General features: G+C 38.7%; 1 protein-coding gene across 1 annotated transcript in view; it reads right to left on the minus strand.

The window, feature by feature from the left end:
* Window positions 1–4,117: 4,117 nt before the first annotated feature.
* The window catches only part of LOC136837026 (N-acetylated-alpha-linked acidic dipeptidase 2-like), a 33,850-nt gene continuing 20,291 nt past the window's right edge, over window positions 4,118–17,676 (minus strand). The window contains exons 5-18 of the mRNA XM_067101568.1: window positions 17,307–17,427; window positions 16,579–16,724; window positions 14,908–15,097; window positions 14,071–14,161; window positions 12,748–12,932; window positions 12,237–12,356; window positions 11,921–12,003; window positions 10,623–10,751; window positions 9,983–10,062; window positions 9,459–9,549; window positions 8,005–8,263; window positions 7,396–7,483; window positions 6,043–6,135; window positions 4,118–5,452 (exon numbers count right to left, since the gene is read on the minus strand). Coding sequence (XP_066957669.1) covers window positions 5,251–5,452; window positions 6,043–6,135; window positions 7,396–7,483; window positions 8,005–8,263; window positions 9,459–9,549; window positions 9,983–10,062; window positions 10,623–10,751; window positions 11,921–12,003; window positions 12,237–12,356; window positions 12,748–12,932; window positions 14,071–14,161; window positions 14,908–15,097; window positions 16,579–16,724; window positions 17,307–17,427 — 1,878 coding nt within the window. The 3' untranslated portion in view covers window positions 4,118–5,250. The remainder of the gene's footprint in view (window positions 5,453–6,042; window positions 6,136–7,395; window positions 7,484–8,004; window positions 8,264–9,458; window positions 9,550–9,982; window positions 10,063–10,622; window positions 10,752–11,920; window positions 12,004–12,236; window positions 12,357–12,747; window positions 12,933–14,070; window positions 14,162–14,907; window positions 15,098–16,578; window positions 16,725–17,306; window positions 17,428–17,676) is intronic.

Below are 17,676 nucleotides of genomic sequence, written 5' to 3' on the forward strand. Positions count from 1 at the left end.
TGAAGCTACGTGTCTATTTGTTTTAACATGCATTTTAAACTCGGAATAGAATAATACCATTGTATACTTTATAAAATAGCCTTGACAAAAAATTAGAACTAGCGGTTGTAAACAATTATCTTTATAACGAATGCGGTAGTTCGAAAACTGAGTCACGATGACTCCGCGTACCCTCTACGTTGGCTCTGGACGGTGCTACGTATCTCTTTAAGACAAACAAGTTGAAACAAGTACTTTATTTTTTTTTATGAAGCTACAATGACAAAACCACTCCAAGCAACAACAACGAATGGTGAGAGTTTGAGTTTTGGAGCATTCTTCTTCTTATGATTTGCAATTTTTTTATCTTTTGTATCTTTTGTATGAGAGGCTTTTGTACTATTTAACAATCATTGTATTTCGATATTCAAAACAGGTTCAGGATTTTTCGATGGTGTTCGGTTTTACTAGACCTGATGGAGGAAAATGGTTTTACTATTATTATTATTATTATATTACAATATATTCAGAAGACGAACCCTATTCATATGGAGAACAAGCCCACAGGGGCCATTGACTTGAAATTCAAGCTTCCAAAGAATATGGTGTTCTTTAGGAAGCAATAAAGGGTATAGGGAAATGCAGAAAGAAGAGATCACACTTATTAACAAAAATAAATAGATAAAATATATTAAAATGCGAGGAGAATTCTATTAGGGTAGTAATGCATTGCATTTTTGCTTGAACTTTTGAAGTTCCCATTGTAACATCCTCAGGGAGACTGTTCCACGGTCCAAAGGTGTGAGGAATAAAAGACCTCTGGAACTGAGAAGTTCGCCAGCGAGGTATATTCACCGGATACTGGCGCTGCTGTTCAACGAATCTGGTTGCTCTCGGCAGGAAAAGGGGGTCAGGGATAAATTGTGAATGTGAAAGATTTGTATTAAAATACAACTTATGAAAAGCAGGTGGTCCAAGTCATAACTGCTAAAATAAGGAAACAGAAACCTACTACCACGAACCAGTCTATCTCAAAGAGATAAATCTCTGGCAGAAGCAGACATATCCACACCGGAGAACAGTAGCCTATTCTAGTAAATGAGGGACAAATTACCTAAAACAGATTGCATTTTGACTTTATCACTGTTGTAAGTACATGAGGCCTTACGAACAAGCTGCCTGTATAATTTATTTTTATTTTATCATACCTGCCAACTTTTCCTGATTACAACCATCACAAGGAATGCTAAAAAAAATTTTTAGTAGGTAATATGCTGCTTTCTGCACCAACTCGAAACTCTCAGACGCAAAGGTGCAAATACGTGATATACATTAAAACTTTACATTGGTAATCAGTATTCACAACTAAAATGTTCAGTATGCTGAGGGCAGCTTCATTTCTCATAAGTGGAGATTTTACTACACCCACAAGTGCTGCATCATCGGCAAACTGAACAATCTTGTTTTCCAGGCCAACAACCAAATCGCTTTAGACCTATATACCAAATATAATAGTGGACCAAGAACACTACCCTGCGGAATTCCAGATACATAGGTCTTGGTTCACTAAAGATCCCATCAACAGCAGCTCGCTGCTGCCTACCTGTAAGGAAATCCTGAAGTAATCCTAAAACATATCCACCCACTCCAAGATGCTGAAGTTTAGCGCAACTGTGGGCTTTGCTCCGAGTTCCACTTTGAGATCATCGTACTTCATCTCTCTCTCTGTTTTCTGGATCTCTTTATCTTGCCGTTCAACCACGCCAACTCTCCCCCGCCCCCTTCCCTTTCACTGTCTGAAGCACAGAATGGCTGTTAGTGCCCCAGTATTTGGCCTGACAACCTAAATTTCCCAAATCAACCGTACTTTGTCACCAGGAGTAGCAATCAAATTGACGGTCTCTTCAAAATCACTGGTAAACAGACACCTCAGCATCTTCTGCTTTTTTTTTTTTTAAGTGCATACAGTCGTTGGAACTGGAATTGGAATACAAAATTTAGCTCAAAGGCCAAGTGATGGAACCTATGTGGTTATTCAGCGCTGAAAAGAGACTATGAATGGAGGCACAGTACAAGGAATGGAAGGGTTTGGTGCAACCTTGATGGTGTGATTGCTTTTATTACATCTAGGAACTTAGGTGTGATCTGTAGCTTACATTCGCTTCCTGCCATTCGAGGCGGCGGGGGGGAGAATACATCTTGCCATACAGACATGGTTCTGGAAAAAGATCTTAGTGAATTTTAAATCTAAATCGTTTTCAGAGTTCCAGTTGAGCCAGTGAGATCTGATCATTGTTCAGGGAATGATAATACCAGGTAAAATTTCGACCGCACAATTACAGGAAATTATTACAAGAAATAACAATACGCACTAACCCAAGAAGCTAACACAACCATACAGACGTATTACAGCCCCTGGTGAAATATATTCTTTAGAGTTAGAATTTTCTTAATCTCTCCTACAACAAAGTCCAGCACTCGAGGGACAAAAACACTACAACAGAATTATTTTACTTACATTTTATTCTTGCACTGGTTATTAAGTAAAATTATAACGTAGTAGACCACAACAGCGTGCCATTAGTGATTCACTTAGGAAATCAATACAGAAAAAAACTGGGTCTTAACCCAGTATGTATCCATCTCTGCATCACCTCCGAGGTGTGCTAGTACTAAACATGGTAGAAACTCAATTGGACGCCGTGTTTAGTAATAGCTCCTCTGGGATCAAAGATATCGTTTATTTATAGAAATGGGTGTATATAACACTTTGATCCTCGAGGGGGCTAGTACTAAACACAGCAGAAGCTCAATGGGACGCCGTGTTTAGTACTAGCTCCTCTGGGATCAAAGATATCGTTTATTGATATATAGAAATGGGTGTATATAACACTTTGATCCTCGAGGGGCTAGTACTAAACACAGCAGAAGCTCAATGGGACGCCGTGTTTAGTACTAGCTCCTCTGTGATCAAAGATATCGTTTATTTATAGAAATGGGTGTATATAACACTTTGATCCTCGAGGGGCTAGTACTAAACAGCAGAAGCTCAATGGGACGCCGTGTTTAGTACTAGCTCCTGTGGGATCAAAGATATCGTTTATTTATAGAAATGGGTGTATATAACACTTTGATCCCCGAGGGGCTAGTACTAAACACAGCATCCCATTGAGCTTCCATCATGTTTGGTACAAGCACCTCGGAAGGTGATGCGTAGGTGGATACATACCAGGTTAGTACTAAACAAGTGTTGACAATAATTTGGAAGCCAAGGAGAAAGGGTTATCAATCCCACAGGCGCTTTGATTAAGTTACGAACTCGAGAATAGTCCAGTCTGACCAGTCTCTCACGCCGTTCACTTCTGTGTTCCCTGAACCATTCAACTTACCAACCCATTCTTCCCGTAGTTATCCTGACCAGACTTCAAAGCTTTTAAAACTCAAAACACTTGATATTTCTTGTGTTCTCTATCTCTCTCACGAAAATCCCAAACTTTAAACTATATCAGTGAACAACTAGAGCTCTGTGTTGTGAACTCCTGTTATTTTCTTTTTATTTGCAACTGAATGTTCATTTTTTATTGGTTGGTTTCCTAAATGTAGGTATTTTATATAATATTAATAATATTAATAATAACATAACAGGTACTGCATGGAAATACAAGATTTAAATAAAGAAAACATACAAAATATCAATCATTCACGAATTACTGAAATGATGTCTTTGTACTCTACATTCTGAAAACATTAGTCAAAGTCGTTTTTTATGTAGTGAACTAAAATTTTGAGCATGCTAAAAAAGGAAAGTTTGAACTTACTAACTCATAAAGAGGAAAGTCTGAACATACTAATTATAGTCCATGAAAAAGAAAGTTTACACATACTACTTACAGTCCATAAAAAAGTTTAAACCTACTAATTACAGTCCATAAAAAAGTTTAAACCCACTAATTACAGTCCATAAAAAAGAATGATGGAACATCTTAATTACATTTTAATAATTAAACTGAAGGTTTAAGCATATTAATTACAGCACATAAGAAGAAAGTTTAAGAATATAATTACAGTCCATAAAAAGAAAGCTTTAAACATACCAATTGCAGTCCATAAAAAGAAAGTTTAAGCATATTAATTATAGTCCATAAAAAGAAAGTTTAAGAATATTAATTACAGTCCATAAAAAGAAAGTTTAAACATACTGATTTCAGTCCATAAAAAGAAAGCTTAAACAAATTTATTACAGTTCATAAAAAGAAAGTTTAAGCATATTAATTACAGTTCATAAAAGAAAGATTAAGCATGCTAATTACAGTCCATAAAAAGAAAGTTTAAGCATATTAATTACAGTCCATAAAAAGAAAGCTTAAACATATTAATTACAGTCCATAAAAAGAAAGTTTAAACATATTAATTACACTCCATAAAAAGAAAATTTAAGCATATTAATTACAGTTCATAAAAGAAAGATTAAGCATACTAATTACAGTCCATAAAAAGAAAGTTTAAGCATACTAATTACAGTCCATAAAAAGAAAGTTTAAGCATATTAATTACAGTCCATAAAAAGAAAGTTTAATCATACTAACTACAGTCCATAAAAAGAAAGTTTAAACATACTAACTACAGTCCATAAAAAGAAAATTTAAGCAAATCAATCACAGCTCATAAAAAAGAAAGTTTAAACATACTAATTTCAGTCCATAAAAAGAAAGCTTAAACATACTAATTACATTCCATAAAAAGAAAGTTTAAGCATATTAATTACAGTCATAAAAAGAAAGCTTAAACACACTAATTACAGTCCATAAAAAATAAAGTTTAAGCATATCAATTACAGTATAGTCTATAAAAACTAAAGGTTAAAGATACTAATTACAGTCCATAAAAAAGAAAGTTTAAACATACCAATTGCATTTCATAAAAAGAAAGTTTAAACATACTAATTACAGTCCATAAAAAGAAAGTTTAAACATACTAATTACATTTCATAAAAAGAAAGCTTAAACATACTCATTACAGTCCATAAAAAGTTTAAGCATATCAATCACAGTCCATAAAAAAGAAAGTTTAAACATACTAATTACAGTCCATAAAATAGATGCTCAAACATACATAAAAGATACATAGTGCCACAAAAAAAGAAGTGCCACAGGAACACGAATTTTTGGCAGCTTTTCGAAGTCTGCCAACAGTAAAAGACGCCATGAAAGATATGTTCGAATGATACCGCCTGGAAGTAGTTCCTCTTCTACTTCTTCTTCTTTAAACATCTTATATGAAGTGGAAGTCTTTTAACAGTCCCGTCGCCCTTTGGAACAGGATCGTCAGGTCGGAGATGTGCCTCTTGATCTCCTCTCCCTTCTTCTGCTGGTTCCCTGCATCGAGACCTTCGTACTGGTAGAGGAGGTCAGTTATCCCAGGGAAGCCGGATGCTGCGTAGTCGTCGAACTTGCTGGGGGCGAAGATGGCGTGTCTGCAGTGGAAAGAGATCTTGAAATTATGAGAATTCTCCTGGGGAATGATTGCTGATCTGGATGTAACTGGGGGCTTGAAGTATGGAAAGGCATCGGGACTTGATGGAATTGCAAAAAAGACGCTGCGGTAAAATGGTGAATGTTAGGTGCCTCAGTAAAACGGCTGGCTGACCGAGATGTGTAAGGCATTTCTGGATAAACTTATCCTCACTGAAAGCGATGCCGCAGTAAAATGAGTGGCTGACAGATGTGTGTAAGGTATATCTGGATAAGCTTATCCTTAGTGAAAGAGGTGCCTCATTAAAATGGTTGGCTGACCGAGGTGTGTAAGGTATTTCTGGATAAGCACATCCCTATTGAAGCAATCTTAGCCATGAACATTAGGATTAAAAGCTTCATCATGAGGGACTTAATACTACTCAAACTGAAAATCGGGATTTTGAGTTAAGTAATGAGGACCCTTTAAACTACTGAAATGAGTCTGACACTTTTTTGTTGGATATCCATAACATCACAAACTGTTAAGTTTTACTTAGACATAAGACCACTTTAATGCATTGCTAAAAGACCGACACAATTAAACACTCACCTGGTTTCTGGCCTTCCTGGTAAACCCTTAGGTAACACAAACACCTGTTCCAACTTCATCATCTGGTCGTTGATGGTTCGAACCATAATCGGGCTGAGTGAAGAAAAGAATGAAATGCCGATCAGATCTTTTTACCCCAGGACACGTGACTTCTGCTTTACAATTCACAGCAGCACTTCAATATGCAGTCAGTGTGCCACGCTGTCGAACCTCTCAGTTCCAGAGGCCCTTTATTCCTCACACTGTTGGACTATTTATTTATTAATTTATCTTTTTACTCTTTTATTTTTCAGTAAGTAAGATCTCTTCTTTCTGTATTTCCCTTTACCTCTTCTCACTTCTTCCTAAAGAACACCATATTCTTTGGAAGCTTGAATTTCAAGCCCATGGCCCCTGTGGGCTTGTTCCATATGAATAGGTTTCATCTTCTGAATAATAAATAATAATAATAATAATAATAATAATAATAATAATAATAATAATAATAATAATAATAATAATAATAATAATAATAAATCTCTTACAAACAATGTATCAGAAGAGTCTCTCAGCCCTCATATCTAATTTTAATCACAAGAGATCCACACAGATCTAATTCTAAAGATTCAGACGGATCTAATTCAAATTACAAGAGATCCAGAGAGATCTAATTCGCATTATCAAAGATCCATACATCTCTAATTCTAATCATATGATATCCAAATACCTCTCAATCAATTGATCAGATATCTAGATAGACCCATTGAAACTTGGGAGTGATCCAGACAAGTCTAATTCAAATTATAAGAAGTTCAAATGTCTCTAGTTCAAATTACAAGAGATACAGCCACACAGGTCCAATTTAACTTATGTTCGAAGCAGGTAAACAAGATCCCTTGTGTGGTAGATATCTACACCAGATTAATCACTGGATTATTGATGATTATTAGTGCACAATGGCGTGCTTCTGGCTGATTCTATGGAATAATGGTTAATGATTAATGAACCATAAATGACTGGAATTTGGTTAACATGGGCATTCTTTCATTCACTCTATTAACAGACGGTTCATCATTGGAAGCTAACATGAAGAGATGATGTACTTTGGTCAATGTTCAAAAACTTTTCAATGAATTAGCCATTGCAGGGCATCCCAAACCCTCAAAGAGTCCTTTAACGCATTACAAAACTCTCCTTTTGATCTTGTTTTTTGTGGATGGGACAGAACAGAGCCAGTGGCACGTCTGAGCGAGGTCCCCTTGGAATAACAGCACTGAAGGGATAGATATCACTAGAAAGCGTGTGACAGACCAATTCGCTCTTCAGCACTTTTTGTGTAATTTCATTCTGAAAACGTGACTTGAAAACACTTACTCATTCAGGCTGCTTTCCAGAGTCTTCAACTTGTTGGCGAAGGCAGATGTTGCCGCTGTGAAGTTATCCACGGATTCTTCAAGAAGAGCTGTATGGGATCAAGATAAAAATTTATAAAATGAGCAATGAGTCAATCAAACGTTTTCTTACATCAAAATTTAGTTAATATAAACAGATCAAGGAACTACAAAGGGAACTGGTGTAGCTTCTGCGTGAGAAGCATATACTGACTTGATTCCTCCTCCTCCTCCTCCTCACTCGAGGGCCTTTGACTTTGGTCATTTAATTCACAATGGCTCTTTTTAAATTTAAATCAGATACACTGAATACTTCTATATGTTCCAAGGTTTATTCTTGTACATTAGCTTACTTTTCCATGAGTTTTCTTCAGTTGCATTTGTGGATGGACTAAGTCAGGTAAGATGCAGGGTATGGCTTGAAAAGTTGTAATCAAGTATGTAAAATACTGCTGGGTATTTCATAAGCCGAGTCAGTCATAAGCCAGAGACAGTCTTATGTAATAATAATAATAATAATAATAATAATAATAATAATAATAATAATAATAATAATAATAATAATAATAATAATAGCAGCATAGTCACTCACAGTACTTCTCATAGATCTTGACCAGTTTATCTCTGGCTCCACTGGTCTTGAAGCTCTCCAGAGACTGCTTAACGGCCTCTGGAAGTCTCTCCAGGCTGTAAGGGATGATGGCGGAGTCCCCGAAGTACTTGAGGGTCAGGAGGGCCATTCTGCTGCAGCCCTGGATGATCCTGAAGCCTGGATCGATGTGGTTCTCCACCATGTAGAAGGTCTCGTATCCCGTGTGGTAGGACGGGTAGATTGAAATGTCATATTTGTTCTGGAAAGAAGGTTTTGTTGTTATTCTTACTACAAGGAGAGTTTATTCTTGCATTATTACTTGTAATGTACAAGTACTCATGGTGAATAAGCAAAATACTGGAGATTCGTTGGCTGAATAAGTTTCTACAGCTTATAAAGGTTATACAATAATGATCTTGGTACAATGTGCACATAGAAACGAGTTCAAATCATACTAACATTTTGGTAGTAGGTTCTACAATCAATCAACTGTGTTTCATTCACTGAGAGTATGAACAAAAATTGAAATAAAGTACTACTGATTCGTCATGGGAATTCATTTTTTTCTGTTTTAACTAAGTACTACAGCACTGACTAACATAAAACACAGTATCATATTTCCTGCCAAATGCCCAACCTTGTTCGTTATTTAATTTATGAGTAGAGAATTTAAAATATGATTGTAACAATATGTGAATGGTGTGATCTAGATTTTGTAAGTAATCAGTGTATGAATATTATTTGGTAGCTGTCTAAGTTTGTGAGTCTTATCTGTTGTTTATGTTTTGGCAAGTCACGTGACAGAACGGCATTCGCATCTCACCCGCTCCTCAAAATGTTGGCTCGTCAGCACTATATAACAAATTGGTAACCTGTTTATTAAACTATGAGCTGCATTGTGTTCGTTGTTCGAGTTATGGAGAGAGGGTGAGATGCGTTTCATATCTGTATCAAGAGAGTTTCGTGACGCCCTGAAACACAGCTTGTGCTGACAACCTAAGAATAAATGAAATGCGATAATGGCTGTCCCATCCTTCCAGAGACTGATCTATTTCCTGCATCGTGTTAAAAAGCCCTCGTTTTCTTCCCCTTCCTCTCTTCTCAGTTCCTCGTTGGGTGAGTGGGTTCCGTTCTCAGCTAGCACTCTGCTAGCCGTGAGTTCGAATCTCTGACCGACCAATGAAGAACAAGAAGAATGGGATTCCACAATAAGCTGTAGGTCCCGTTGCTAGGTAACCAACTGGTTCTTAGCCACGTAAAATAAAACTAATCCTTCGGGCCAGCCCTAGGAGAGCTGTTAATCAGCTCAGTGGTCTGGTTAAACTAAGATATACTTAACTTATTTTCCTCTCCTCTCGTTTTTTTCGCGTTTGGGCTATGTAAGGGTTCTAGGTTGCCTGTGCACTGAATAAAATAGTTTCACTGCACACGTAACAGTGCCGTAATTCACCAACCTGGTCAGTGCTGAACCAGATGTCTACGGATGGGATTCCACAATAGAATGAAAACGCGGCGTAGTCACTACCCCCTCCCAGTGTTGTCATCCTGAAAATACATTCAGTTTGTTAAAGACATCAATAACATGGATGCTGGTTATGTGTAATGCATTAGTAGTTTCAGGCAAGTTGCATATCATGTGGGAATGCTGAGATCATTTGCTTAGAATCGGAGGAATTGCCTCGGTTGTGGCTAAAAGGAGTAATTTTTTCAGTACACTGTTCACTGTCCTTTGAGGTTCTTGCCGTGAAACTAACCGTTGAGTCTGAGCTAAAAGTTTGTTCATAAAATCGGTATCTTTTCAACCCAGTGTTGAATCTTACCTCACAACCTGTCAACATTCCCTTTCAACTGATGTCATTGAGTGAATGTTGACTGACTGACTGAGGATGGTACGGAATCATCATTGTAACAAACTTATCCCAAGTTTTTATCTCAACACTTAACATTATTTCCTAAAGCACTGTTTCCCTGTACTTACTCAGGGGAAGACTTATTCCGAAGGGCATGATAAGCAGCCATTTCCTCATAGACTGTCTTGCCGTCTCTCACTCCAGGAACCTGTGGAAAAAATTAACTTAGAAAATCCATCTTGTTTTTCTGACTTCAGCTTCCGGAGGACAATGAAACAGAAACATTAAAAGTCACGTATTTTTGTTCGTGAGTTGACAAACGTAGGGTAAAAACTTCAAGGAAAAGACGGCCTTTATAGGAAAGCCAAAGCGTTGCAGAGACGAAATCTACTTTTTCGCTCACCTAAGAGGCGATTCGTGACTGAAGAACAAACATGGGGAATCCAGCGACATAGCTGTGAATAAATAATTTTGTGCACACACGTGTCTAGCTGAGTACTGCATACACTTTTAGATAACGAACGAAAATATGCAAAATATTTTGACATTTGCTTCCATACTGCCGACGGTTAATGATAGCCACAGAAAACGACAGAGCTGGCAGTACGTGACGCAAAGATTAACGGAAGAGGAAAGAGCACGCAATTCATTTCTTGAAAAATTTGTTTGCAGTAAGGACATCTGTTTTCCTTTAGCTTTAACAATACAACCTCCTTCAACCGCACACCAATGATCTTCCAATCTCTCTTTTTGTCTTTGGATACATACCAGTTTGGAGACATCCTGAATAGCGTCCCAGATCAGAGGGCTGGCGGGGACGCTCAGAATGGGCCCGGAGACACAGACGTCCGTGTTGATGTACATCACTGATCGCTCCGCTAGTTTCTCCACGTGTTCCTGGAAATACAAGATCATTCCTAGAATGAGCACACACTTATGTTGCTGACATGAGCACATGTTCCTTTTCTTAGCATGAGCAATCACTTATGCTGTTAACATGAGCACTCGCGTTGGCATGAGCACACATTTATGTTCTGAGCATGAGCACAGGTTCATGTTGTTAGTGAGAACGTACATTTATTCCGTCTGCATGACCACATGTTGACCTAGCTATGACGACCACACATTCATGCTATTAGAATGAGCAGAGTACGCATTTGTGTTACTAGCAAGAATGCACATTCATGTTGTTAGCATGAGCAAACATCTATTCTGTCTACATGACCAAATGTTTATTTTCCTATCATGCGCACACATTTATGCTGTTAGCACGAGTACAAATTTATGCTGTTAGCATGAGCACACATTTATATGTTAGCATGTGTACCTTTAACAAATAACGCAGTGGAGACAGCAATTCCTCTCAATGATACTGAATTTGCAAGTGACTTGTTCTTATATGCTAAATGGGAAGTGAAAGCTACAATATGGAAAGCTGAAGATGTATGACAGCTAAGTGAGAAGAGACATGCGGGTTTGAGTGAAAAGTACAAGGACAAAGTGCGCGGTTTAAGGCGCACTGTAAGCGGTACCTTCCAAAGGGTGTACATAGCATTCATAGATAATAAATGTGAACAAAATTACAGAATGTCATTGGAATTTTTAGAAAGTTTTTCCTCTTTATTTCTATCTGAATTTACTGGCTTTCAAAGTTCTTCGTTGGAGGGGTGGGTAGAGCTGTCGCCTAGCACGCTGTTGGCCTAGCGTTCGACTCTCCTACCAGCTAATAAAGAATTAGAGGAATTTATTTCTGGTGATAGAAATTCATCTCTTGTCATAATGTGGTTCGGATCCCACAATAAGCTGCAGGTCCCGCTGCTAGGTAACCAGTTGGTTCTTAGCCACGTAAAATAAATCTAATCCTTCGGGCCAGCCATAGGAGAGCTGTTGATCAGCTCAGTGGTCTGGTCAAACTAAGATATACTTTTTTCAACTGGCTTCCAAGCCTTATTGTGACCCACTGCTGTATCTCACAAAGCACCGTGCACTCCACACTTGTTTTCCACAGGTTTGGGACTGGTTTGAGTTCATGAACTTGGGTCATGATTTCTGTCTTCACTTCTTACCTGAACCCATTCACTTGAGCCAATGACTCCGTACTCTTCCGCTCCCCAGCTGCAGAAGATGAGAGTTCGCCTTGGTCGCCATCCTGAAGGTAAATGCAGAGAAATTCTTCACGAAATGTTTCTGTGATAAGTGGGTTTCCGGTTGATCTTACTAACAGAAGCCTAATGCAAAGTATCTAAATATTTCCATGACTTCAGAAAATCTGACGTACAAGCCACCTACTGAGGGAAAGAAACGCAATAAAACGCACAGAGAAGATGATGTAAACTGGTCGACACTGAAACAACTATTAACGTCATTAAGACGAAAGCATACCCCGTTTCATTAGCTCTCCAAGCACTCTGGCAGTCTCTAGCAACTGCGCTGTGCCGCTGGAAGGATCGACTGCACCGTAGCCCCAGGCATCGCGATGGTTGCCAAGCAGAACATACCGGTCTGTAAAATAAGAAATAGATGAATAGATAGACAGATACATCTGCTTTACATAAGACAAAAGGGATTAACGGAAGGATGGTTCCACCAAAGTGAGAGGGGAATACCCCCACTGAGGGCCTCTCCATTTGTCATTACTGATACAAATTTGACAGGTCATTAATCATCTACAGCTACTATTGTTTTCTACAAATACTACTTTTTCTCTTGCTTCTCCCTCAGCCAGTCAATTAAACCTCAGTGTCGACTAACTACATCCTACTGCTCTCCAGACACATGTTCAGCAGAGCTAGAATTGACTGGAAAGAGATTGCCCAGGTTGGTCCACTCTTGGACGGAATCTTCAATTTCAAAATTGACCCCATTTCACAGGGTAAGTCACAGGGAAGCTGACCTGGCTCGACCTCTCCCTTGATGGTGGCCACGACGTTGTAAGACCTGGAGACCTTCCTGGAGTTGTGGGTCTGCAGGCGAATGGAGTGGGTCTGGAACTCTGCGGTCATCTGAGGTCCCAGATTGTAGGCCAGTCCCTCTATACCTCCCACCCAGTCCTCGGGGGCTTTCTGTCCACCCAACTTTCTGCAATCAAAGTTACAAGTTAAGTCAAGTATATCTTAGTTTAACCAGACCACTGAGCTGATTAACAGCTCTCCTAGGGCTGGCCCGAAGGATCAGATTTATTTTACGTGGCTAAGAACCAACTGGTTACCTAGCAACGGGACCTACAGCTTATTGTGGAATCCGAACCACATTATGAACGAGAAATGAATTTCTATCACCAGAAATAAATTCCTCTAATTCTTCATTGGCCGGTCGGAGAGTCGAACGCTGGGCCAACAGCGTGCTAACCGAGAGCTCTACCCACCCCTCCAATGAAGAACTATCAAAGTTACATCACTGTTATCGTCTACATAATGGCATTGACAGGTTTCGTTATGACCCTCGGTGACCGACACCGTATGCTGTCCTATCTGTAGAATTGATATGTCTTGACTGGAGTTTTTCAGCCATCCTTGAACACAGCTCAGGGTAGCGGCAGCTGTTCTAACAACTGGGACAATCTCCAAGTATCAGTTAAGTCTTAAGGATTTTTATCCTGCACAGCACCCCATCCCCATCTTCAGCTTATCTCTTAAGGATTCTGGACAGTGGTGCCTCCTTCCTACAACCCTTTGAGTCACACAACACGTCATGAACACGTCATCGTACGTCAACCAACAGGGTGTTCAGAGATACCGCTTCTTCACATGAGAACTTACCTACCCAGATAACAAACCTTAACTTAAACCTCAATGTAAACTGATATTTGGAAGGTGATCTCTGTCAACCTACAAGTCGAAGTCTTCATTAAGCTGCACACAGAACTCCTGACTTCTTTGGCTGCTTCTGTTTTGATGTTGAAGTCGATGGAAAATACTCATTTTCCATCAAGTTGTCATTTTTGCACAGAGAAAACTTGGTATCTACGAGATCTCTCTCTGTTAAGTCAGTGTATTGATTTTTCCCATAACGTCCATAGTGCCAGGGAGTCAGTTATTGAGAAGACACTACGTTTAACTCAGGTATTTCACATTATAATACAATGTTACGTTTTGAAGGGAAAATTTACCATGTTTTACAATATAAAATGAATGTTGAATAACGATTAGTGATTGAGATGCCATGCTTTTTAGTGAACCTAAAGGACAAACAGAGTAAAATCAATGTCAACACTCACTCTAATATGACCTTCGCGTCATCATACCCGATGGGCTGACACGGAATTTTGGGGAGTTGTGCTTCTTCCTCACTGAGCCTGTAGGCATGTTCTGAAAATACAAGAGGAGCTCAATATAATAAAATGCACAAATGCGCACACAGACACACACATATACACCTACACAGAAAGGTCATCAGCAGCACATCGAACACTCAAAAACTGCACCGTTCACTTCTGCGTTGTTTCAGAGGTTATTGCTCTTTCGCTTCATGGATGTTGAGGCCACACCCTCTCCATAGTCTGTCCTGTAATTCTTGGAGTCTCCTCTACTACATTTACCATTATACAATGGAGCAGCCATTCCACTCACCCTTTCCCGCAGAACCTTTCCCTCATCCAAACATACCTTACACACCTTGGTGATCCACTCAGTCACGTTTTCAACACTGTAGCGCATCGTCTGACCTGTAATCCCGTCAAATCCTGGTGTCTTTTGACTCTTCAGCTGTTATTCTTACGCCCTCAACAGTAACTTCCATAATCACTCTCAGACTTGGACTAACCCCTTCGCCTCTTGTGTTACTCATCTCTGCCTCCCTTCTGCCTTTCACAGTCAACAGAGTCTCAAACATTCACTCCATTAACCCAGGACTGCAGTCTCTTCTGACATCACCTATCCATTTCAGAATAATAAGATACCCTTCCTTGAAGAAAGAAAATACGAACTGAAGTACAGTGAAAGGAATGAAAGGGGCTGCAGCTAGGGGCCTAAAGGACGCTGCAAAGAACCTCAAGCAATGCGTGCAGAGTCCATCCCCCTACGGGAACAGGGGTCGAGTGAAGTTTTCATTGTACCTGTAGAAGGCCACCCAGGAGTGAGGGGGTCTCCATCCAACATGTAGGACGTTCCTCTCTGCATGCCACTTCCGGGAAGCCAAAAGGTATTGGGGTAGACCTCCTGCGGCTGCACCCCTTCAAGGGCCACGTCTCTGGGATCAGAGTAGAGGATAACTCCTACGGCGCCTCGCTCTTCTGCGTGTAGGAGCTGAGAGGAGTGGATGAGAATGTTAAGATTAGAAGAAATATTGTTTTACTTTTTCAATTTGGTTTTGTAGAAATGATTTGGTTTAATGAGGATTTTTATAAAGAGAAAAAGAAATGTTTATTTTTATGAGGACTTGGTTTATACAGACTGTTATCGCGAGAAGGAAAAAGAATACGTGTTTATTTCATAGGAAACTTTTGAGTTTTTGATAGATTTCTATTTACAGGAACAAACGTTTTGATTTATTTTTATCAAACAGTTTCTAAAGATGATTTACATATGGATGAGAAGAACATTTTTATTCTTATAGAAAACTTGATTTTTTCAAGGGATATTTCCAACTAAAAGAGAACCTGGTCCTATTTTAAGTTATATTCTATTTTTGTTTATTTTCAGGAAAACTTTGGTTTCAGGCAGGATCACTTTCAATGGAGAGGAAATTTATTCTTAGTTTTCTCGATACCTTTGGTTTCAAGGTTTTTTCTGTTTACATTAGAAGAAAATGTTTATTGACTAACCTATAAAACGTTTATTCTGTTGACAGAAATATTTATCTTAAAAAAAAGGACATTGTTTTTAAAGGAAAACTCTAATGAAAGAAGACAATGTTTGTTTGTTAATCTATGAAACTTTTGGTTTTTTAGATAGAAATAAATATTTATCTTAAAAGAAAGGTTTAGATTTTAAAGGAAAACTCATACTGCAGTAGAAGAAAATGTTTGTTGACAGACACATTTGTTTATCTTAAAAGGTTTTGTGTTTAAAGGAAAACTCATAATGCAGTAGATGAAAATATTTGTTCATATATCTGCGAAACGTTTGGCTTTTACTGATTCTTCTTAGAGAAGAGGAAAAGGTTCGTCTATTAAAAACGAAACTTTAATAAAAAGGAAGAAAAAATCTTCATGAACTGTAACTGTTTGAAAAAACAGCAAGTAAAAAATGGATCGAAGTTTCCTCGGCGCAGTCGAGTTTTCTGTACAGCGTATAATGCTGTATGAAACTCTCAGCCGCGGCCCATGAAACTTTCAGCCACGGCCCGGTGGTGGCCTGTGTTGTTGGCACCTACAACGGTGCCAGACACACGATCATGTGTAACCTTAACTTTAAAGAAAATAAAATAAAAGCTACTGAGGTTAGAGGGCTGAAATTTGGTATGTTTGATGATGGGAGGGTGGATGATCAACATACCAATTTGCAGCCCTCTAGCCTCCTCAGTAGTTTTTAAGATCTGAGGGCGGACAGAAAAAATGCGGACAGAATAAAGCGCGGATGGACAGACAAATAGTCATCTCAATAGTTTTCTTTCACAGAAAACAAAAAAACGAACAAAAAAATTCGCTCAACACAAGATTATCGATTTACAGGACAAAATATCTGTCGGTATTGCCAAAAAAAAATTCCTTACAGCTCTGACACCCTCGAGTAAGTATAGCAACGGGTAACATTGAGGCCCGAGAGCGAGAAGAAACACTGCTGACCTTGTTCCCGCGGTAGATCTTGCCGTACCGGGCGATGACGATGTGTCCTGTGACGTTAATCCCGAGTTCCTTCAGTTTGTCGAAGTCCTCCACTCTGCCGTAGTTGACGTAGATGACCCCGACGCCCAGGGCGGTCTTGACGTCTCCTGCAGGAGTGGAATGAGTCCTTCTTCAGGGGCTGTGTTTCTTTTCAGAACTAAAACTTATATATATATATATATATATATATATATATATATATATATATATATATATATATATATATAGTATAACAAACAAAAGCATATATAAAAAGATATACGTAAGCAAGTTCCCATACTAACAATTCGATAGACAATGAGACTAAATAAATTAAGTATATAAGTCATTTTTCATACTCCTTCACACAGAAACACACACACACACACACACACACACACACACACACACACACACACACACACACACACACACATATATATATATATATATATATATATATATATATATATATATATGTGTGTGTGTGTGTGTGTGTGTGTGTGTCCCAAATGGATTAGTTGTGTTAATGTAAAATAATATGACTTATTTTTCTCACAATACAACAAACAAATAAGGTATTAAACCACTCCTAAATAAAAACAAAAAACTATATCATTAAATAAACAAATAACTAAACATATCAACTGAAAAACTAACAAATAACTCCGTCCACTCAGCACCACTCTCTCTCTCTCTCTCTCTCTAACCTGCTGGGGCATATGCCGTGAAGGCGTGCACGAAGTCCGGACTATCGTCTCCATTCCGGACTTCCACCTCCTTGTACTTGGTCCTGAAGACTTCCTTGTCGTCCTTGTCGTGGATTGTGATCTGTTGAGAGAGCGAGAGAGAGAGAGTCTATAAATTGTCTCTAGAAAACTATAAACTTACAGTAGGCCAACTTTTATTGGAAGAAGAATAAAATTCCCGCCAATGCGCCGTCTTAGCACAGCGGTGATATGCATTTCCGGATTGGTCTACACTACGAAAGGGCATGTTATAATTTTAAGACAATGTCTTGAGGTATTCGAGAAAATTCCTTATCAGAGGGATTAACGGTTCTTTCTGAGAGAGAGAGAG

The sequence above is a fragment of the Macrobrachium rosenbergii genome, chromosome 57 (genome assembly GCF_040412425.1).
Source record: "Macrobrachium rosenbergii isolate ZJJX-2024 chromosome 57, ASM4041242v1, whole genome shotgun sequence".
Lineage (NCBI taxonomy): Eukaryota > Metazoa > Arthropoda > Malacostraca > Decapoda > Palaemonidae > Macrobrachium > Macrobrachium rosenbergii.